This window comes from Patiria miniata, unplaced genomic scaffold (assembly GCF_015706575.1).
Source record: "Patiria miniata isolate m_02_andy unplaced genomic scaffold, ASM1570657v1 HiC_scaffold_20, whole genome shotgun sequence".
NCBI classification, from domain to species: Eukaryota; Metazoa; Echinodermata; class Asteroidea; order Valvatida; family Asterinidae; genus Patiria; species Patiria miniata.
The window spans coordinates 34581842-34604578 of NW_024037059.1; the positions used below are offsets into that span (position 1 = coordinate 34581842).

At 37.6% G+C, this 22737-nt stretch overlaps 2 protein-coding genes across 2 annotated transcripts; both read right to left on the reverse strand.

The window, feature by feature from the left end:
- Positions 1-378: 378 nt before the first annotated feature.
- LOC119729375 (monocarboxylate transporter 14-like) lies at positions 379-15650 on the reverse strand. Its single transcript, XM_038201996.1, has 4 exons — positions 15329-15650; positions 3775-3918; positions 2147-3037; positions 379-1755 (listed from the first exon to the last, which is right to left on the reverse strand). The coding sequence occupies exons 1-4, from the start codon at positions 15540-15542 to the stop codon at positions 1634-1636; spliced, it is 1371 nt and encodes a 456-aa protein (XP_038057924.1). The 5' UTR covers positions 15543-15650; the 3' UTR covers positions 379-1633.
- Positions 15651-19593: 3943 nt separating this feature from the next.
- On the reverse strand, positions 19594-21313 carry LOC119728063 (monocarboxylate transporter 12-like). The gene is made up of 2 exons (XM_038200139.1): positions 20515-21313; positions 19594-20175 (listed from the first exon to the last, which is right to left on the reverse strand). The coding sequence occupies exons 1-2, from the start codon at positions 21311-21313 to the stop codon at positions 20054-20056; spliced, it is 921 nt and encodes a 306-aa protein (XP_038056067.1). The 3' UTR covers positions 19594-20053.
- Between the last annotated feature and the right edge of the window lie 1424 nt (positions 21314-22737).

Genomic DNA, 22737 nt, shown 5'->3' on the forward strand with positions numbered 1-22737 from the left:
GTATGTGTGTAATGTAATTGTTGTAACTCACATTAAATAAACTAATTAATTTAATTGATTACTTATGTGGGGTCACTACTCAACAAGCCTTGCTTTTTAGAGACCCCCATCCACATTATTGTGATCTTATGATTTTCTTGGCATATTGATCTGTATTATTATGTGGTAAATAAAGTAAGATTCATTGATTAATTGATTGATTGAAACAGTCTCAAAAAGACACCTGGTAAATAATTTTGCTCAGCAAGCTATATGCCTAACGTGAACTTAATCTTAATGAAATCTTTGTCGAAGTAAGACGCCAAATTGTACCGAAGAGGTATTTCGAGTAAAAATCTTTTTAACACGAAAAATCCATTAGTTAAAATTTAACTACGCTTCAATTGGAAGACTTTCCTGCCGTTTTATTACATAGACATTTCACTTAGACTTATCGATACCAAGAGTCTAGTTGACTGGCAGAGATCATCAATGGTGAATAATAACGAGGAATCCGTATCGGGTACATTATTTTCCTTTTTGTGCTGTCAAGCAATAGGCCTCGAAGTGTATGCGGAGGTTAAATAGGTAGAACGGTTAGCATATATACGAATCTTGTGAACAACTTACACTACATGTTGTACTAAAATGTTGCACACTTAGATTATTTACTGGTCACTCAAATTATAATTTTTTTTGAAACAAGTTCACTTTATAAGTCTAAATGTGTTCTTCAAATTAAAAAACGTGAGGAATATGTATTTTTTTTTCATTGGAAATTAAATAAAATTAGTTACAAAACCAAGGAATTGCCCATTTACAGTAGTGTGCACGTTCGCGTGAAATTCGTCTTACAACACTGTATGCAAATTATAATTCCTATGTAAAATTTCTTGTTTTTACTAAGTTGATTACGACAAACTGATCGTGGTTAAAACTTTTAATTATTTTTATGTTTATCGATGTCTGATTTTTTTATCCTCTGATTTAGGGAAGCTTTGACAACTGCTGTTGAGAAAGTTAACCCTAGGATTTTCATTAAAGTTACAAAGGCGAAAGTGCTAAATTGACTTCGGGGTTTTATGACAAGAAAAAAGCAATCTCTTTTTACAGTTGCGATTGAAGGCCTCTCTACAAGTGTTTTGAAGTACGTTTAAAATCGAACCATTTTAGTTATTCATTCGAAGACTGTAGCTAAGGTGGAATTAGTCTCGGTCCAAGACTGGATTTGTACAGTGTTCGTTTACATATAGGTCGCCTATAGTGCGCTATGCAGCCGAACGACATCAGCGGTAGAGGGCGCTATCGACATGACAAATTCGTCTCGTCGATTGCGCCCTCTACCCTTGATGTCGTTCTGCTGCTAGAGCGCAATAGGCTGTAATCGGCTTTCCGTGCATGCACCTTAACTGTCACACAAACGCATGATCATGTTATAAATTTCGGGTCCAATGTGTTACATTGTTCCTGATAACTCGGAACTTTTTAATATTTCAGTATCATTATAAACATGAGCTCAAACTATTCTCAACTGTTGGTTTAGCTTGACAATCACTTTTAGGGTAAAGGGCATTAAGGGTGGATCCAGCATTAACAAATCGAATCGTACATGTCAGATACAACAGGGACGAGAAAAATTATAGCATGATCCATGTTAGAGTTTCTTTCGCTTGGCGTATAGAGCTTCGGTAACGAAGAAGGGAATAGACAACAACGTCACTCCAGCAAACACGCAAAGAACTATGCTGAAACCTCCCGTCCACTCGTAAATCCATCCTGTGAAAAAAGACATTTATTTGTACTTTAGTTTCAATTTTTCATTTAATGATGATCATTTATTTCATTGTTAAGAGTAGAGAGATGAAAGCACTTTGTACACCCTACCCCCGTCAAAAAAAACCCAAAAACCCGTTGGCAAGAAGAAAAATTCCCAGAGCGATAAACAACGAAGTCGACCCTGGGTGCATAAAGAAAAGCAGCGCTAGGCTGGTAGGATTTACACTCTCAATGACTCGGCTATCAAGTCAAACTGACACGGGACTTTATATAGTTTTTTCCCCTGAGGTTCTGCAAACAAAATGTAAAGTACAAGTTATCGATGTAAACTAAGATGGTGCACCGCACTGCTCCTCTGTATTAAAAACATAATTATGTTCAACGAACCAACCTGATATCAATCCACCGAGTGTCCCAGCAATGCCAGCGAACATTCCTTGCCATCCCAGGACACTAACAAACCGGTCATCACTCACAAGAAACCGTACCATGACGTCAAGGGCTTGAAAAACCACACCGTAACCAACGCCTACGAATCCAGTAAGAGCTAACTGTCCGATGAAAGGTCTGATGAAGGCGTCAAGGAGGAACGATACACCGACGATGCCTGCCCCGAAACACGCCCAGAATGTCATGGACGGTTTAATGCCGATCTGCTGCAGGAGTGGCAATACCAACTTTCCGATAACGTTGCCAACACCGAACGCAGTGGGCAGAAATGAAGCTTGAATTTCACTCAGGCCCTGAAACTGCCCGTGCGACACCATGTAAACCACCCATGCACTATAAGTAAAATTAACTGTGCATCTCGCACAAAGTAGCAAAACAAACCTGACATCTATCAGCAAAGCCATATCAATTGCTTTCACAATATTTCGGCAACACATTCCAGTCCTATTTTGTCGATGGTCTGGATCGCAGCAACTCTTCTTTGAGTTATCAGTGTTGTCATCAGTACAATCTCTGCCTTCTCCCGCCGACTGGTTTTCGTCCTCATCGTTTACCAAAACCTCTTGGTACTGTTCATTGTCTGGTGAGGAGGTAGATGGATCCAGTCGCACCAACATAGCACACGCCACTAGATGAAACGAGATACCTCCCACTAAGAGCATGGTTCCTCTCCAGCCATAGGTGCCCAGAAGCAACTGCGTAACTGGTCCGTAAGCCATCATCCCAATAGGACCACCCATTGTTGATAGTCCATTGGCAAGTGGATATTTTTCCTTGAAGTACGAAGCCGTGAGTGCTAAGCTGATGAACGTGCTACATGCAGTCCCTATACCTGGAACAAAAATGTGTCTGGTCTTGAGCTTGGCCAATAGGATGTTTGCAGTAAATTCAATCTGGTAGCTAGAAATCATCAACAGGCTCGTATAACTAATGTGAAAGGGTTTTTATCGTAGACCTAATATTTTTTTCTTGCAAGCTAGGTTAGGAGTAATATTTTTTTTATTTTGAAAGCCACTAAGATTAATATGGACAACAACTCAACCAAGAAAGAAAGTCCCCCTTAACACATTTTTTCTAACTCAAAAACTACTGGGTACATCTTGCTCAAATTACAACTAATCAGTACAAACATTCTTAGCAATCCAGAATTACTCTTCGTTTGACCCAAAACGGCGATAATGTGTAAGCAAAATTATGCAATTCATGACAAATAGTACCGAATTTTTCTTGCTTTTTTGTATACTTGTAAGGTGAGTGTGAAGCACAACTTGAATGTATACAAAAGTGCAACTGTTTTCTGTATCATTGGTCATACATTGCATACATAATCACTATTTGGGGCCAAATAAAGAGAATGACTGGATTGCTAGGGAATTTCTGTACTGATTAGTCGTCATTTGAGCAAGAGGTGCTCAGTAGTTTTTAGTAAGTAGACAAAAAAGTATCGGAAGGGGGACTTTCTTTTTTGGTTGAGTGTAGTTTCTGGCCACTCAGTCTTCAACCTTTGGCAATATTTATTTAAAAATGTATTACATCTGTTCTTGATATTGACCGGGGATATAATTGTACCTGATAATCCAACAATAAAAACAGCCACAGCGAAAACGTTGGATGATATTGACGTTAACATGAAGCCTAGCGTAGTAAGAAGTCCACCAAACACCATCATGGGACGGCTGCCCAGCAAGCGACTTAGTGCTCCGACAACAGGCCCTGCCGAGACAAGGACAAATAGTAATTCTTAATCGCAATCACAGTGGTGTTGACCTACCATTCAATGGTATAAAAAAAATGCGTCAGGACAGAACAAAAAGACCTCATGCGTAAAGCGGCAATCTGGTGAGGGGCATCTTTTTTAAAATTTTTATTCCGTAAGAATGAATGCACGTTAGTTTAAATTGTGCTGTTGAAATACTGATTCCTGAAGTTAACACTAAAAACATTCACTAAAACACAATAAATTACGCTGTACACTTGACCTCACAGCCTAGATACAACTTTGGTACGATGTGGTGCAAAGATTCGTAAATGTATTCGACTTTTTGTCGGGTACTATAAAGCCCGCCGCACACGAGAGCTACGTGCTGAGCAAAGAAGGTCATCCGAGGCCGTTGGCTCAGCACGTATGGCTCACACAATATGCCCGTGTATGGTGAACTTTTGCTAAGTTTTCTGCCTCGCAAGGCCGTGAGGCAAATATCTACCCTGTTTGATTTCTAGGGGTGCTGAACATCATTTGCAAACATTACAAAACGAAATGACCAAATTATCACTAAATACCTTGCTGGATTGTTAGGGAATGACAGTCTAAAGCATCCTGTAAATCGTGGCTCCTGGTGTGCTGGCATTTTCAAGAAAAAATGATATTTTTCCAACGCTGGTCGGCCGACCAGCGTTAGAGAAAACTGTCTTTTTTTTCTCCAAAACTGCTCCTAATTTTTCATAATTAGTTATTCCGTGTTTTCCTTGCAATTGATTGCACAACTGTGAAGGGGTACAAGCCTACAAGACTGACTCTCTTATCTTACAATTCCCCAAAACCTATACATTCTCCGTTTCATCTTAAGTGGGGTCTGGGAACCAGACTACAAGAACATGAATGGTTTTCTTGGTTTTTCCAACATCTACAATTCCAAAACGTGAAACAAGTCATTTTAACAATATTTGCTAACACATTATCCTCCAATCCATTTATTTCTGAAAATTGCAGCAAAAGCAAATGTTGTACATTCCTTTTAAAAGATATAACCAGCCCATGAAATCAAATACTCTGTACACGTGATTTTCAGATCGCCTCAAGCCTGCTGATGTTTGTTCACATTTTGTGTGTGTTTATCTCGCGACCGACAAACGAGAACAATGTCCTTTCATTGGTGAGTCAATCCGTTCTGGAAAATGTGTCACTTGACTCATCTTTAGAAATGACATTTTATTATTTTCTACAAGATGACAGCATGCCAGAGGAGAAACAATAATTTACAGTAGGTTATTTTTTGAATAGCTGAAGATGGTCCACTGGCTACCTTTTAATAAATGTATATTTAATACAGAACCGTTGGTTTACCAAAACGTCACAAATATACTTTACTCATGAGTGAGCAAGTGTCTTATACGGCTAACGTCCATTCTATTTTTGTTTAATTGTCTTTCCTAAAGTTTTATAATATATACCGAATTCATACATAATAAAATCATCCATTCCATTCGATTACAAGAAGACAATTATCCGATGGAATACCAAACTGAAATGCTTCGTTAAATTAATTTCCGGACAGTTGTATTTTTTTTATCCAAGTAAACAATTTGGCCCTCCAATCCAATACAACATTTCAGATTCTACTCTAATACAAACAAGCTCGACTCGGCGGAAATATCTGGAAGCTGCGGATCAACGAATTCGTGTTCATACGGGTGGAAATTCCAGTTGAAACCGGTTGAACTGGTTTTAACTGGTTTTATCTGGTTTTAACTGGTTTTAACTGGTTTTAACTGGTTTTAACTGGTTTTGAACTGGTTTTGAACTGGTTTAACTGTTATGAACTGGGCAACTAGCTGGTTTAACTGGTATGAACTGGTTTCAACCGGTTTCCAACTGGTTTAACTGGTAAGAACTGGGCAACTGGTTTAACTGGTTTTCAACTGGTTTAACTGGTATGAAATGGTTTCCAACTGGTTTAACTGGGAGGAACTGGGCAACTGGTTTAACTGGTTTTCAACTGGTTTAATTGGTTTCTAACTGGTTTAACTGATTCAACTGGTGTGAACATGGTTTCAAACTGGTTTCCAACTGACATGAGCTGTTGCCAACTGGTTTGCAACTGTTAAGTCGTTTTGAATTGGTCTGTAACTGGAAACTGTCGTTAACAGGTTGAACTGGTCTTGAAAAGGCGGGCTGAGATCTGTGGGTTGCTTCAAGGGAGCTAGTTTGATGAATATCCAAATACATATTTTGCAATTAATTGACAATAAAGATTATCTGGAAACATGTATTACAAAAGAGACAAAGTGGATCAAAATATTGTTGGCAAATACTGTACGTTAATTGTATCTATTTGACACTGTTAACAAAATGTGTATAATCATAATCAATGAAATTAAGTTGGCTTCAATACATGCAGAAGCCTTGAAGTTGAACCATCAGGAATTCTCAAGATGGCAATTCAAGTTCTTTTACAGTTGATTTTTACATGATTTTTACAAGTTTTTTTTATGGCAAGATTATTTCCTACTTACATGCAAATTTGAAAGTTGGGAATAGAAGAGATAAGGTTTTGTTTTGAATTTAATGCCTCTTAAGTTCACTAACAAAGTCTTGTTTAAAAAAATAGGCCACAATCCACGCTAAAACAGTAAAGGTAGCCTACTCACAAATGTTCAAATTATGAAACCGCACATCGTCTCAATCTTGGTGACTAAATTTACTGGAAACTTCAATGGCTTGATAAATCCAGGGCAATTAACATTCAGTCTCAGATCATCATAATATTGTTTGACAAAAATGGAGAAATTTACAGACTTACACTACCAGAAAACAGGTCCTGGAAGCAAAGAACTTTCATGTACTGTCAAAACTAGTCAAGTTGTATCGAATCAAAGATAAACAGTCATCAAAGCTGTAACACTGAAGCCTTGCAGAAAAAACGTGACTCTTTTGATATCCAGTTCGCATGCTTCAAATTGTCATAACAATTACACCCCGAGTCACTTAATTTACTGCAGTTATACGTGCTTCTCCACCCAGCAAACTCATAATGCTGTGATAACATTTTTGTAAAGTCGTACCGATGTTATATCCATTACATTCGAAAATAACATTTTAATGACTATATAGAAACATCATGACATATACAAAAATGTTTTAAAAACGTAATTAAAATGACTAAAATTTGACGTTTTATCGGGTATGTTAAATAATAATAATAATAATAGCCTTATTTACAGATGGTAGCCATGTCATCTGACAGATGATTTTCAATGGGCCATCTATCAATTAAAACATAATTAAAATTACATGACTTAATTAAGACTATACATACATACATACAAAACACAGATCAATTCACAATGATAGTGCCACTAGAAAAATCATAACTATAAAAAAAAATCAAAAAAAAAATCGCTATGACATTATTACATAATACCTTAATGTTAAGATAGCGTTCCGCGCACAATTATCAGGAATGCCATAAAAACATGTCACTAAAACCGTGTCGCTATAACATTATTAAATAACTTTAAGGCCTTAACATTAAAATAATGTTACGCGCACAATTCACGGAAATGTTGTTACAATGTAATGATAATATTTTTAGACCATGTCACCATAACATTATGAAAAAAAATTCAACTCATATGCTTTATTGTAGTGCTCGTTTGACAATGACGTTTGAACTTGCTCGTGTTGGTACAGTGTTGGAATCAGTGTCTATGCAACGCCATTCCCACATTTCGTTCCTGCGATTATAAGGTTGCATCAACATTTTAATTTAATTAGGTGTTGGGCCTTGAGCCCAACACATATTGGTTTTGTAAGAATTTACTGTTTTTGTCAGCATATTCTCAGCAAATCCTTCTCCAGAACTGTTTGGAAAAATGGAAACATATATGAACTTCATTTGTCAATACATGAATGCCCAATCCACCGCAGATGTGTTTTTTTTGCAATTACGTCATCATGACGTCATCACGGGTCACGTGACGTCACTTGAAAGTTTAACAAATTTAATCTTAGAAATTCCATATAAAATCAACCGTGAGAGACCGGAACCTAAAATTTGAGGGAATCGACATGGTAATATCGGCATGATCTTTATTTTAGTCCTGTGCGCGTAAAATCACGTGGCCCTTCCTTCCGGTCGAAACCAGAAGTGCCTAATAATTTAACAGTGGAAAAAGATATGAACTTACTTTTAACGATTTAAGTGTCTGCCTGGATTGACCTTTCAAAAAAAATGATGGGTGATGCCATGAAGTGTAGGAGTGCCCTCTAGAGGGCAGGTTAAAAACGTCAAAAACGCATATTCACTTGATGTCTGTGGCGAAGTTTGCGGTAATCGCTTCAAAATTAATGTACATAATGACCATAATGCAGACAACACCTGTGCGCCAAAAAAAAAGAATACGTCATCAGACCGGAAGTTACAATAAAAAGACCTTTAAACCTTAAAAAAATTGTTAGAAAATATACCGTGATAGATATAATCAAGATTTGGCTGTATACAGCACAGTAAATATAGCTCTTGAGGTTTCTGGTAATGACGTCACAATGACGTGATCAAGTGTCATATTACAAGCAACCAAAGATTTCTAGATTTAATCTTTGAAAATCAATATAAAATCAACTGCTACATATTTGTTTTTGGTTCTTTATGGCAACCGATACAATATTGCAGGGTCTTCATTTTTGGTATGAAGTGCAAAATCACGTGACCCTTTCTTCCGGTCGAAACCGGAAGTACCTTATTATTTGAAATTGGCAGAAGATGCGAACTTGCTTTCAACGATTCGAGTGTCTGCCTAGGCAGCACTGTACAAACATTTTACAGGTGACGTCATCAAATGTTAGAGCGGCCTCTGGCGGCATGTTGAAAGTCAATCATGGATTTAAACATGCATCTTTTGAGTTGAAGTGTGTGGCAAAGTTTGCGGTAATCCATGGCCCAACACCGTGTGGTTGTTCCTTCAACCTCTAGTTAATTCTGTATCCCTGTTTTAAAATGTTGTATTTTAAAATAACGAGGTTAATAACGAGACAATCAATGAGTTTGTTGCCAACTTATTGACATAATGATCATCAAATTGTATCATGATCTATTTAAGTTCTAACACTGCTTGGTAAATGCTGTAAACGTTGTGGCAATGTTGAAAGATGGTCTTCTAAATGACTACATTATTATGATGTTAAAACAATGTACAACGTTGTGAAGATGTTGTAACAACATAAATAATTTCACTGTGACCTTAATTTACATGTTAACCCGAGGTGGGCGTGGTAAACCTTGGTGAAGCAATTGTGCCACTTTTTGGCCATAAACGATACGTTTTGCGTAATAGCGGTTTGTTTTAGGGTGTTTTTATGTAGAGAATGTTATAATATTTAGCTATGCAAAGTCTCACAGAAACACAATTGCCAAAAACAAGCAAAACATAGCAAATAAAATATGTTTACGTGCAAACTGTGACTACATGCAGATAACGGTGGTCGAGAGGCACATATATACCAAGTAAGCACCTTCTCAGATTGGAGAAGGGGCATGAGGACCCATGATGTTTTGTTGTATGTGTATATTGTATACTAATTACCAAAAAATAATGATACTAATTATTTGAATAATAACTTATTCAGTTATTTTTATAATCACTATTATTAATTGAATTTCAGGAACTTGGAAATTGCTAACATAACCGATTGATTGCAGGAACGAAGTGGTTAAAACATAATGTCAATATAACGTAATTATAACATCACACAAACGTTTTACATTAATGTCAGGAAGGTGTTCTTAAAACGTTACTGAGACCATGTCGCCATAACATTATTGCAAATGTCATGACAACATTAGACATCACACGTATATACCACGTTATTAAAACATCAATGTGTTAGCTGGGTAGTCCTTGAACTATGAACGGGATCAGAGATCAAAGCAAGCAAGTTTTGTCATTGCAAAGTGTCATGACATTAGACATCCCATGTATATACCACGTTATTAAAACATCAATGTGTCAGCTGGGTAGTTCTTGAACTATGAACGGGATCAGAGATCAAAGCAAGCAAGTTTTGTACGCAGCACCTCAAGCGTGCATGCAGCTCTACTTGCTGATCGATTGAGCCACTCACAGTGCACACAGTGACATGCATCTACATCTACATCTACTCAGGTACTCAGCCAAGTTCACTTCTAATGCGGTTGCACACAAAATGCTTGCCCCAATAAAAAAAGGAAAAAAAACCCATCCAAAACAGGGTATATATGCGGTCTGGTGCAAATACCAAACCCTATGGTTTTAAAGGCACGTAGGAATATCGGTAAATACCTCGACACTGGTAAATTAATTGCTAATATAACCGATTGATTGCAGGAACGAAGTGGGAATGGCAATGCATAGACTCGAACACTGTACAAACACGTGGTACAGTTCAAACGTCAGTATCCATCGTAACTAACGTAATAACATGTGGTTTACACATGTCTTAATAATGTTAAGACGACATGGTTTGAAAATATTATTATTATATTTTAACAACATACCGGTGAATTGTACGCGTAACATTATCTTAATGTTATTTAATGATGTTATTTTAATAATGTTATAGCGACATGGTCTTGGTGATGTTATTATTGTGTTTACACAACATTCCTTAAAAATGTGCATGTAACATTATCTTAAAATTAAGGCCTTAATGTTATTGAATAAAGTTATAGCGACATGGTCTTAGTAATGTTATTATTGTGTTTTCACAACATTCCTGCAAAATATGCGAATAATGTTATTATAATGTTCAACTCACGTTTGCAGGAAAGTCGTACGAACGTTATTTTGATGTCAAAGCATAATGTAAATATAAAGTAATGAAAACATCACACAAACGTTTTACATTAATGTCAGGAAGGTGTCGTTAAAACGTTACTGAGACCATGTCGCCATAACATTATTGCAAAATGTCATAACAACATTAGACATTACATGTATACCACGTTATTAAAACATCAATGTGTTAGCTGTGCAGTGTCTACTGAGCCTTTTCCCATCACTGTCGTGCCCGTCTCTGTTGCAAAATTCTTCTCTTCACGCTATCGATCGACTGTTCCCTTGTGTTTATGGCTCCCTGACATTGAGAACAAACAGAAAACAAAATTAAAAAGTAAGAAAAGTAACCAAACTCATGAACAAAGATGTTCTGGTCTGAAATAAGTGTGTCAATAAGTGTGTCAATTGTTCACTTTCAGAAACCACCAATTTGTCAGGGTTTTGACTTTTAATATTGTCAGTCCTAACATTATTTAAACATCAGCTAAATTTTCAGAACAAAAAGTAAACTGATCAACGTCTGCAATGCCGAAGAAATTGTGTTCCGCAATTAATTTGTAATTCCAGCAATATTTCAGTTTCTTCACTTTATCCAATACTATTCTGGTCCCTGAAATGATCAAAGGTGTGTTGTTTCTTGCATTGTATGAGAACCAGGAGTCCTAACTCGTATTCATAATTGTGACTGCTTCGAGTGTTATATAGGACCCTATGGGCCCATACATGTACATGCACCGGTATATTGCTTGGATATGAGCCTTAATTCTTTCACCAGCATGGCCAGATCATAAATGTTAAGCATATTAAGCAAATAATATCAAACACAAAATGGAGTACAAATGTGACGAAATCCATGCTGTAACTTACAAATAAAAAACGTGGACATAACATATTTAAAAACATTCAGTAGAAACTTACCAGTAAGGCTACAACAACATAATGATAGGATTGGCAAGATCAACTTAGGCTCCAAAAACGTCCACAAAGATGAAGTCCAAACTTAAGGCTCTCTCATTCGGTAACGACTGCAGCTGACTTGTATGTTTACAGACGTGTGTGATGCATTTGGACACGGATTTGGAATTGTATACAATACAGATAATCAGTGTTTTCTTGGAGAAAACGCGGTGTACATATGTGCCTGCTCCGTCTTCAACAATTTTGGATGTGCTAGTAAACTGCATGCTAGTGCGGCGTGGCCTAACGGTTTTTCTGGTACATGTATGCGGCCCGGCAAGGTCATATTTATATGCTGTGGGTTGACCACTATATTGCTCGAGTGTCAAAGGGCATGAAGTGACATTGCACACGACTAGACAGAGTGAAGGCAATACACACGATATACATAAATGAATTCCCATACAGTGTAAATCAGTAGGGCCCATCATATTATTGAACCACTACCGCAACAAACATGATGTGCAGTCTTGGATCATGTTGGCAGGTTTTCTACGTAAAATCTTTAAAAAAAAATCCATAAATTCTTTTCATAGCTCCATGCAAAAACCAAGAATAAAAGCAAAAAAAAAAATATATATATATATATATATAAAATAAATATCAAATGAGTAGCCTAATTGGCAAAAACTGCTTCCTACTGTTGACCAAAAAAGAAATAATTAACAGTTGGTATATAACTGTTTCCATCTATATTCTGGTTCTTCACAGTTGGAAGCTGCCAGTTTCATCAACTGGGTTCAAATGGTTCCTTAGTTTAAATTTCCTGCTAAGTAACAAAACCGTCCATGTCAGATGCACTGACAGGGGCAAACCATGTATCTCAAAATTTTGACTTTTTAAGATAATAACCTTTTAAGGGAATATGTAGGTGCTGTTTTCATTTAGCAGAATTTCAAAGTCACACGAAATCATATTTATTTTCCAAGTTAATTTATGCCATTTTGGGGCATTTTTTCGACATTTCCCAAAATGTTCTACGGCAGAACAATGTATTTTACCAAAAGTATTGTATTTTTCAACAGCAAAACAATGGATCTACATGTTGCTCCCTTTTTGATGAAGTTGTTTTACCCAAAATGCAGTTTGTTATTTGGTAAAAAAGGTTAAGTTGTATTTACATTGCTCTTGCTAATTTCAAATTAACATCAATCAGAGCAAAAGAATGTAACTGAATATGCGTTGTTTCAGTTTCATTTTCTGTGACAATTTCTAGCCTTTTTTTCTGTGGCATTACAATGCATCTTATAGATGCTTTGTTTTGCCCTAGACGATGTATGCATTCAAACCAAACCAACTTAAATGTCCATGTTTTGCCACGAAAACCCTTCTGTCGATTTCAACATTCATCTTGTTTTGCATTGTTGCACTGAAAAAATTCTGACGTGAGAATGAATTCGTGTCATAAATTCGTGACGGTCAGGACAAAATCTTTTCCCATGTGATATTTTGACAACATAGCTAGGGCGCTATACAATTTTGGCTGCCCTTCAAATAAAGATGCATTGTTTTGCCGTGGAATGAATCCGATAGAGTTAAAATGTTTGCTGCCCCTAAAATAAAGATGCATTGTTTTGCCGTGGAATGTATCAAAGAGTTGACAGTTTTGCTGCCTCTCAACCAAAGAGACATTGTTTTGCCGTAGAATTTCTGAAAAAGTGCTCTTGTCAAAACAAGATGCATTGGAATGTGTAAACCACATATGACAAATAACGCACGGCATAAGAGTGCATGTAACTTTATAAAAATGGTAATAGATACTATAAAATATAAGAAACCGAGCTTTTAACAGTGTAAAAATTTCAGAATTTAAAGAAAATATAACTGGCACAAATCTGTGAAAAAAACCACAACGGTATTTACAGCATAAAAATGACAAAAGATGGAACTTCAAAGTCTTTTTACTCAAAATGATCATTTTTGAGTTGCATTGTTTTGCCTTGGAAGGGCCGCCGGGGATGCTAGAATGATCCATGTATGGAGCTTCGGTAACGAGGAAGGGAATAAACATCAACGTTACTCCAGCAAACACGTAGGGAACCATGCTGAAACTCTCAGTCCACTCGTAAATCCATAAAAAAACATTATTCATTTAAATTTTATTTTCTTTTTCAATTTACATGAATGCATACTTTTTTCCTTTTATTTTTTAAAAGAAGACAGATGAATTCTGTACTACCCTCCCCACAACAACTTTGATAATTAAAAAAAAAAACACATTTACACAGCGCCAAAAACAAAGTTGATCCAGGATGCACCAAGACGAACCCCCCCCCCCCAAAAAAAAAAACCTGGTAAAACTGCACTTTATGGCTATTGCAGTATACGGACGGGCGGCCTTTGTGTTCGGTCGCAGAAATCCCCCGATTGTTCGAGGAAGTTTTTGGTGGGTGTAAACATGGGCACTGAAAAAGTATGACGTTGCATCCCATTGACAATTATGCAACCTAAATTTTAACTTCAATCGGGCCAGAAAATACGCATGGTTCAAATTTCGAATCTTGTACTTACCCATGCATCCATTCATTATTTCACAAGCCACAGGTCGTTGTCCGAGGACTCGTTGGTCCACGGATCTTACCCACAAGGATTAACAACACGGCCCAACTCCTGGTTAGACGCATGATAACGGCCGGTACTGGTGGCAAATACCATGAATACTTTCCAACAGAGACCACTGCGCGCGGTGGCTTTCAGATTTGCATGGCTCTAGCTCTTCGCCCGATTTGGCCTCAAAATCTGTCAAGCCAGCGAATTATATTTTGAATATTCATGAGTGTACGTTTTTATTATTGAATTCTTATAAGTGGTAACTACATAACCATGGTATTGCTGAGCACAATATCTTTAGCTTGAAGACGATGTTTGTTTCATCGGTTCGGCATCCTATCTCTCTAAAACTTTTTAATAAAAGCACGAAGTTTGGGTAAACGGTGTTCTCGAAATTTGACGTTTATTTCCCGGGTAAATACTTCATCTATAACGACAAAAACTGTACAATACCGTCATCTGTTATATCCTGAAGTATATATTTTTAAAAATAATTTTGAACAATTATATCTTAAATAAGAGGTAATTTTACTAACAGATTTATGAATGTTTCCGTTTTAGATGTCGTGCACAAACCCAACACAATGACACAACTGGAAAATTCGCGATTACACGCCAGCGGGTATTAATGCCCGTTATAACGCGTCTAACCAATTAAGGCAAGTCCACAGATGTGCATTTTGTATTTGAGCTCGGAACAGTTGTTTATCATGGTGTCTAGGATCCGTGTTGGTCTGTATATGTGTATTATTACAAACGCAGTAAACCGCAAAACCCATGACAAAGACATACCGCAGTGGAATTTTCCTCACGTTTAAGCCCGCCGCACACGAGAGCTACGTGCTGAGCAAAGTCATTAGAGGCCGTTGGTTTTTCCACTCTTGTTAAAAGAAAGACTTATCTAGATAGAGCATTAATTTTATTTATGGAACACAAGTCACTTGCTTTTCGAATCATGGGACACATTCTCAATTTCTTAAGTAAATACCTTGCTTTAAATATTCTACTCTCAATGCTGAAAGTTTAAAACCTTGGCCACGCTACTGTTGGCAAAGTCTGTCTGTATTCATGCGTGTGTACTTACCCACACAATTATGCATAATATCGTACAACACTGCAACCCATCCGACCAGCCACAGGTCGCTTGCCAGGTCGTTGGTCATCGGAATGAGGAGGACACCCAGCGCCTTCAAGTTACCATAGAGAACCAAAAGGCAGGTGAACGCTGTGGCCACCATTACCCAGCCCCAACTGTCGTGGTCGTACTGGCGGGTGGTTGCATTTCTTGATGAAGCCATATCGTTGCTGAATGGCTGTACTCAGTGGATTTGGATTATGTTCCAATACGTAAAGCTATATTCGGCCCCTAGCGCGATGCATGCAGTGGTGTGCTAGCTGTACTTGTAGTCTGTAGGCTTATGTACTTTTCGATCAAGTACGTGTTGCATAAAGGCAAGGTCGGGGTCGGAAGCTAAATAACATGAGTCATTCAAATGTATTCGTAGTAGTAACTGTCATGCAATCGGTTCTCGTTCGATGTAGTATCTTTCATTAATTTTAAGGTTGACTGTGTGGGATGCCATGTTTGTACTTTGCTCGTTCCCATTGCCTTAACCAAGGGCGTTGGTAACTTCTTTCGGTTCTCATTGGACGGATTTTGTTTAACCAGTGACTCAGGTTTAACACTTCCGTGTGAACATAACGTGTATTTACCATGTGCACAAGTCATCTACCCCAAATTAATGATTTGTGACCTTGTGCGTTTCCTTCACAATAATTTGGGCAAGGAATAAGTGGACGCCAGTGCCCTTCAATTCGATAGGACGGGGAAACGAGTGAATGTTTGCATATGCTATTCACCCATGAAAATATACAGAACATGCAATTGGTGAATAGCCATGAGTTAATGAAGGCCTATTGCAACAGTAACTAGATTGTTAAAAGTCAAACCAAAAGTCCCCTTGCACCTAATACGTCACATCTGAGGCAGGTCTTTGTTCCACTAAGTTACGCAAGAGCAGAAACCTTTTTTGGGGGGTATTGTCACGCACTGAATTTCAATAACAAAACTACTCTCATTAAGTGGTCTTTAATGATAGGCTTATACAAGAAGCGTATAGTGCATGAGATCAATTTTTAATGAAGCAATTGCATTCCTGCCTACATATCAGTGTTGTAGTGGAGACCCTGCAAGACCAACACAAGACCTCCAGTCTCAGTCCAAGTCACAAGCTATTCAAATGAACTACAACAAAGGCATTCCTGTGTCATTGTTGGTGCCCTGTTACTTGTGGCTGGTCTTGTGTCTGGTCTTGTGATGGTCTCGACTACAACACTGCCACATGTCAGAAAAGAAACAGATGCAGAAAGCCAAACCTTTTGAACCGAAGACCTAAATATGTAAGTTAGCAGAAATACTGTAAGCCTTTAGTCTGCTTCTTTTAATAGTGTTATGGACCAGTTGGCCTCATGAATTCATAGTTTAAAAATGTCAGAGCATGATCATAATTAAGTGAGAATCTACAATACATGGCTCAGAAGATTTTGAACCTTAGAATTAGAAATAATTGCAACAGTTTTAATTGCAAACCCCACAACACATTCATTTATACATATATTTCTTTTTTTTTCTTAATAAAAAAAAAGAATAGAGTGTCGATACATTTTACTAGATATAAAAGTATTTTCGCAGCTCAATTAACAGCTACTTTTTGCAAATTTCAGTTACATTATATTGCATTGCAATTGGAGGGTTAAAAGTATTTTGTTCATATTGTGCAACTAAAGGGATTGTAGTGATTTGTGTAAAATGATGTATTCTTCACACTTGTTCAAACACTTCATGTATTGCATTAATATTCACTTCTAAACAGTTTGCTCTAACGGTATTGTTGCCGACAAGTTTGTGTTATAACTAAGAAATGTACATGATCTCAAGTATGTTAATAATACCAAAACTCTTTTGCAGAGAGAATTTTATTTCAACCGTTCAGATGAGGATAGTAATTGTCAGTCATGGATTTCACGTAGACTTTTGTTGTGAAGGCGACTATCAGTATAATATTGGATTCGTGAACTTTGATATGTGTATGTTACAATGTAGTATAATATTAGATTAAGTACAAAGTACATAGTGTTACCGCGCAGTAGTTTAGAAGTAGTTAGTTTTTGGATATCACATCATTACACAACATTCCTTGCTCAATATTTACTCAAATGTGATACCTGACAGACTTTTGACTAAATTATAAAATCCTGTATATCGTTTGATTAGTGTTAATTACAGGCTACTTCAATGAGTGATATTCATGACATTGTTTTTAAAGATGATTTCAATGTATCGGAATTTTTGAGATCCAGTATTTAGAAGATTGAAGTGTTTTTGGAATGTGATAAACAAATCTTTTATTGACCTATTCATTTACATTTTGCTTTCAACTATTACTTGCTTACAGAAAATACTCAGAAAAAAAAATATGGAAATCCGATGGAATATTTGTGTTTAATCGTTGCATGAACGTTCACTGAGAATGCAAAGCAACATTATAGAATTTCAATTTCATTTACTCAAAAAATAAAATGCCCCTGGGTCCGGGTTCCCAGAGCACATATTTTCATACGCTTTCCTCCCAAAGAAATGCCAAGTCACAATTTTGTTTTGCAATGAGTCTCGAAATGAAAATATTCATCACTATTTTACAAGGCAATGTACTGAATTCCACCGTTTTTTTCCACTAAACTTGCTACAATGACAGTAAAGCATGAGGTTTCCAAATTATGGCATTCGCTGGATACGTCATTAAAAGTATTTGCAGTCAATCATTATTTAAACATAAATATAAGGCTCACTTGCTAAATACTTACTTATAATTACTTTTAAATTAATAATGTATAACGGGTTTACTCGTCATGTTACTCGTCATGTTCATGTCCCCTTGTAGCAAATTGTCTGGTGTATCCGTATGTGGTTTGTGTATGTGTGTAATGTAATTGTTGTAACTCACATTAAATAAACTAATTAATTTAATTGATTACTTATGTGGGGTCACTACTCAACAAGCCTTGCTTTTTAGAGACCCCCATCCACATTATTGTGATCTTATGATTTTCTTGGCATATCGTTCTGTATTGTGATGTGGTAAATAGAGTAAGATTCATTGATTAATTGATTGATTGAAACAGTCTCAAAAAGACACGTGGTATTTTGCTCAGCAAGCTATATGCTTAAGGTGAACTTAATCTTAATGAACTCTTTGTTGAGGTAAGACGCCAAATTGTACCGAAGAGGTATTACGAGTAAAACAATTTTTTAACGCGAAAAAGTCCATTAATTAAAATTTAACTACGCTTCAATTGGAAGACTTTCCTGCCGTTTTATTATATAGAATTTTTTCTTAGACTTACCAATACCAAGAGTCTAGTTGTCTGGCAGAGATCATCCATGGTGAATAATAACGAGGAATCCGTATCGGGTACATTATTTTCCTTTTTGTGCTGTCTAAAATGTTGCACACTAAGATTATTAACTGGTCACTCAAATTATTAATTTTTTTTAAAACAAGTTCATTTTATAAGTCTAAATGTGTTCTTCAAATTAAAAAAACGCGAAGAATATGTATTTTTTTTACATTGGAAATTAAATAAAATTAGTTACAAAACCAAGGAATTGCCCATTTACAGTAGTGTGCACCGTTTGCGTGAAATTCGTCTAACAACACTGTATGCAAATTATAATTCCTATGTAAATTTTCTTGTTTTTACTAAGCTTATTACGACAAACTGATCGTGGTTTAAACTTTTAATTATTGTTATGTTTATCGATGTCTGATATTTTTTATCCTTTGATTTAGGGAAGCTTTGACAACTGCTGTTGAGAAAGTTAACCCTAGGATTTTCATTCAAGTTACAATGGCGAAAGTGTTAAATTGACTTCGGGGTTTTATGACAAGAAAAAAAACTTTTTTTTTTTACAGTTGCGATTGATGGCCCCTCCAGTGTTTTGAAGTTCGTAAAAATTGAAGTTTTAAAATCGAACCATTGTAGTTATTCACTCGAAGACTGTAGCTTAGGTTGAATTAGTTTTGGTCCAAGACTGGATTGATATAATGTTCGTTTACATATCCGCTCTGTTCACAAACACCCCCTCACCGGCAAAGGAAGTACAGTTGGGGGTGATCGACCGATGCCATCTTGGCTGACTGCAATTCATTTGCCGCGAAGCGCGGCCACTGCGTGTAAATAGTACAAACCCCCCTGGTGTACGTGCGTCACACCCAAGGAACGGTGCGCGTCAACCGGCGAAATGTCCCGCCCATGGGACGTCGTTGTTAGGTAAAAGGGCGCCCTCTTTTGGTAGCGCACGGAGCTCATAGGTCGCCTATAGTGCGCTATGCAGCCGAACGACATCAACAGTAGATGGCACTATGGACGAAACGGATTCGTCTCATCGATAGCGCCCTCTACCATTGATGTCGTTCGGCTGCATAGAGCGCAATATGCTGTATAATCGGATGTCCATGCATGCACCTTAACTGTCACACAAACGCATGATCATGTTATAAATTTCGGGTCCAATGTGTTACATTGTTCCTGTTCCTGATAACTCGGAACTTTTTAACCTTTCAGTATCATTATAAACATGAGCTCAAACTATTCTCAACTGTTGGTTATGTAGTTAGCTTGACAAACACTTTTAGGGTAAAGGGTTTAAGGGGTTCATCCAGCATTAACAAAATCGTACATGTCTGATGCAACAGGGACAAGGGAAACGAAAATTATAGGATCCACAAATTTTAGAATATGATCCATGTTAGAGTGCCTTTCGCTTGGCGTATAGAGCTTCGGTAACGAAGAAGGGAATAGAAAGCAACGTCACTCCAGCAAACACGCAGAGAACTATACTGAAACCTCCCGTCCACTCGTAAATCCATCCTGTGAAAAAAAAAAGACATTTATTTGTACTTTAGTTTCAATGAAAGAAATCTGTACACCCTACCCCCCGTCAGAAAAAAAACCTGTTGGCAAGAAGAAAAATTAACACAACGCTAAACAACGAAGTCGACCCTGGGTGCATAAAGACACGCAGCGCTGGGCTGGTAAAATTTACACGTTCAATAACTCGGCTACCAGGTCAAACTGACACGGGACTTTTTATAGTTTTTTCCCCCTGAGCTTCTGCAAACAAAAAATTAAGTACAAGTTATCGATGTAAACCAAAATGGTGCACCGCACTGCTCCTCTGTATTAAAAACATATGTTAAACGAACCAACCTGATATCAATCCACCGAGTGTCCCAGCAACGCCAACGAACATTCCTTGCCATCCCAGGACACTAACAAACCGGTCATCACTCACAAGAAACCGTACCATGACGTCAAGGGCTTGAAAAACCACACCGTAACCAACGCCTACGAATCCAGTAAGAGCTAACTGTCCGATGAAAGGTCTGATGAAGGCGTCAAGGAGGAACGATACACTGACGATACCTGCCCCAAAACACGCCCAGAATGTCATGGACGGTTTAATGCCGATCTGCTGCAGGAATGGCAATACCAACTTTCCGATAACGTTGCCAACACCGAACGCAGTGGGCAGAAACGAAGCTTGAATTTCACTAAGGCCCTGAAACTGCCCGTGCGACACCATGTAAACCACCCATGCACTATAGGTAAAATTGGCTGTGCATCTCGCACAAATTAGCAAAACAAACCTGACATCTGTCAGCAAAGCCATATCAATTGCTTTCACAATGTTTCGGCAACACATTCCAGTCCTATTTTGTCGATGGTCTGGATCGCAGCAACTCTTCTTTGAGTTATCAGTTTTGTCATCAGTACAATCTCTGCCTTCTCCCGCCGACTGGTTTTCGTCCCCATCGTTTACCGAAACCTCTTGGTACTGTTCATTGTCTGGTGAGGAGGAAGATGGATCCAGTCGCACTAACATAGCACACGCCACTAGATGAAACGAGATACCTCCCACTAAGAGCATGGTTCCTCTCCAGCCATAGGTGACAAGAAGCACCTGCGTAACTGGTCCGTAAGCCATCATCCCAATAGGAACACCCATTGTTGATAGTCCATTGGCAAGTGGATATTTGTCCTTGAAGTACGAAGCCGTGAGTGCCAAGCTGATGAACGTACTAAATGCAGTCCCTATACCTGGAACAAAAATGTGTCTGGTCTTGAGCTTGGCCAATAGGATGTTTGCAGTAAATTCAATCTGGTAGCTAGAAATCATCAACAGGCTCGTATAACTAGTGTGAAAGGGTCTTTATTGTAGGCCTAATATTTTGTTTCTTGCAAGCTAGGTTAGAAGTAATATTGTTTTATTTTGAAAGCCACTAAGATTAATATGGACAAAAACTCAACCAAGAAAGAAAGTCCCCCTTAACACTTTTTTTTCTAACTCAAAAACTACGTGGCACATCTTGCTCAAATTACAACTAATCAGTACAGACATTCTTAGCAATCCAGAATTACTCTTCGTTTGACCCAAAACGACGATAATGTGTAAGCAAAATTATGCAATTGATGACAAATGGTACCGAAAAAATTTGCACTTTTGTATACTTGCAAGGTGAGTGTGAACCACAACTTGAACGTATACAAAAGTGCAACTGTTTTCTGTATCATTGGTCATAGATTGCATACATTTTCACTGTTTGGGGCCAAATAAAGAGAATGACTGGATTGCTAAGGAATTTCTGTACTGATTAGTCGTCATTTGAGCGAGAGGTGCTCAGTAGTTTTTAGTAAGTAGACAAAAAAGTATCGAAAGGGGGAATTTCTTTTTTGGTTGAGTGTAGTTTCTGGCCACTCAGTCTTCAACCTTTGGCAACATTTACTTAAAAATGAATTACATCTGTTCTTGATATTGACCGGGGATATAATTGTACCTGATAATCCAACAATAAAAACAGCCACAGCGAAAACGTTGGATGATATTGACGTTAACATGAAGCCAGTCGTAGTAAGAAGTCCACCAAACACCATCATGGGACGGCTGCCCATCAAGCGACTTAGTGCTCCGACAACAGGCCCTGCCGAGACAAGGAAAAATAGTAATTCTTAATCGCGATCACAGTGGTGTTGACCTGCCATTCAATGGTATAAAAAAAATGCTTCAGGACAGAACAAATAGACCTCATGCGTATAGCGGCAATCTGTAGGGGGGGGCATCTTTAGAAAAAAATGTATTCCGTAAGAAGGAATGCACGTAAGGTTAACTCATGCATATCTCAGCAAAATGCATCCCCACCCTCTACGATAGCTGCTATAAATCTGCTCTAATGTGCTGTTGAAATACTGATTCCTGAAGTTAACACTAAAAACATTCACTCAAATACAATAAATTACGCTGTACACTTGACCTCACAGCCTAGATACAACTTTGGTACGATACGTGGTGCAAAGATTCGTAAATGTATTCGACTTTTTGTCGGGTACTATAAAGCCCGCCGCACACGAGAGCAACGTGCTGAGCACAAAGTC

Excerpts from the sequence above, each read along its gene's own strand:
- LOC119729375 (XM_038201996.1), bottom strand. The coding sequence starts at position 15,542 with ATGGCTTCATCAAGAAATGCAACCACCCGCCAGTACGACCACGACAGT. Across the intron at positions 3,919-15,328 it reads TATTATGCATAATTGTGTGG|GGCCTGTTGTCGGAGCACTA; the intron begins GTAAGTACACAC and ends TTGTCTCGGCAG. Across the intron at positions 1,756-2,146 it reads ACTCGGTGGATTGATATCAG|GATGGATTTACGAGTGGACG; the intron begins GTTGGTTCGTTG and ends CTTTTTTCACAG.
- LOC119728063 (XM_038200139.1), bottom strand. The coding sequence starts at position 21,313 with ATGGGTGTTCCTATTGGGATGATGGCTTACGGACCAGTTACGCAGGTG. Across the intron at positions 20,176-20,514 it reads ACTCGGTGGATTGATATCAG|GATGGATTTACGAGTGGACG; the intron begins GTTGGTTCGTTT and ends TTTTTTTCACAG.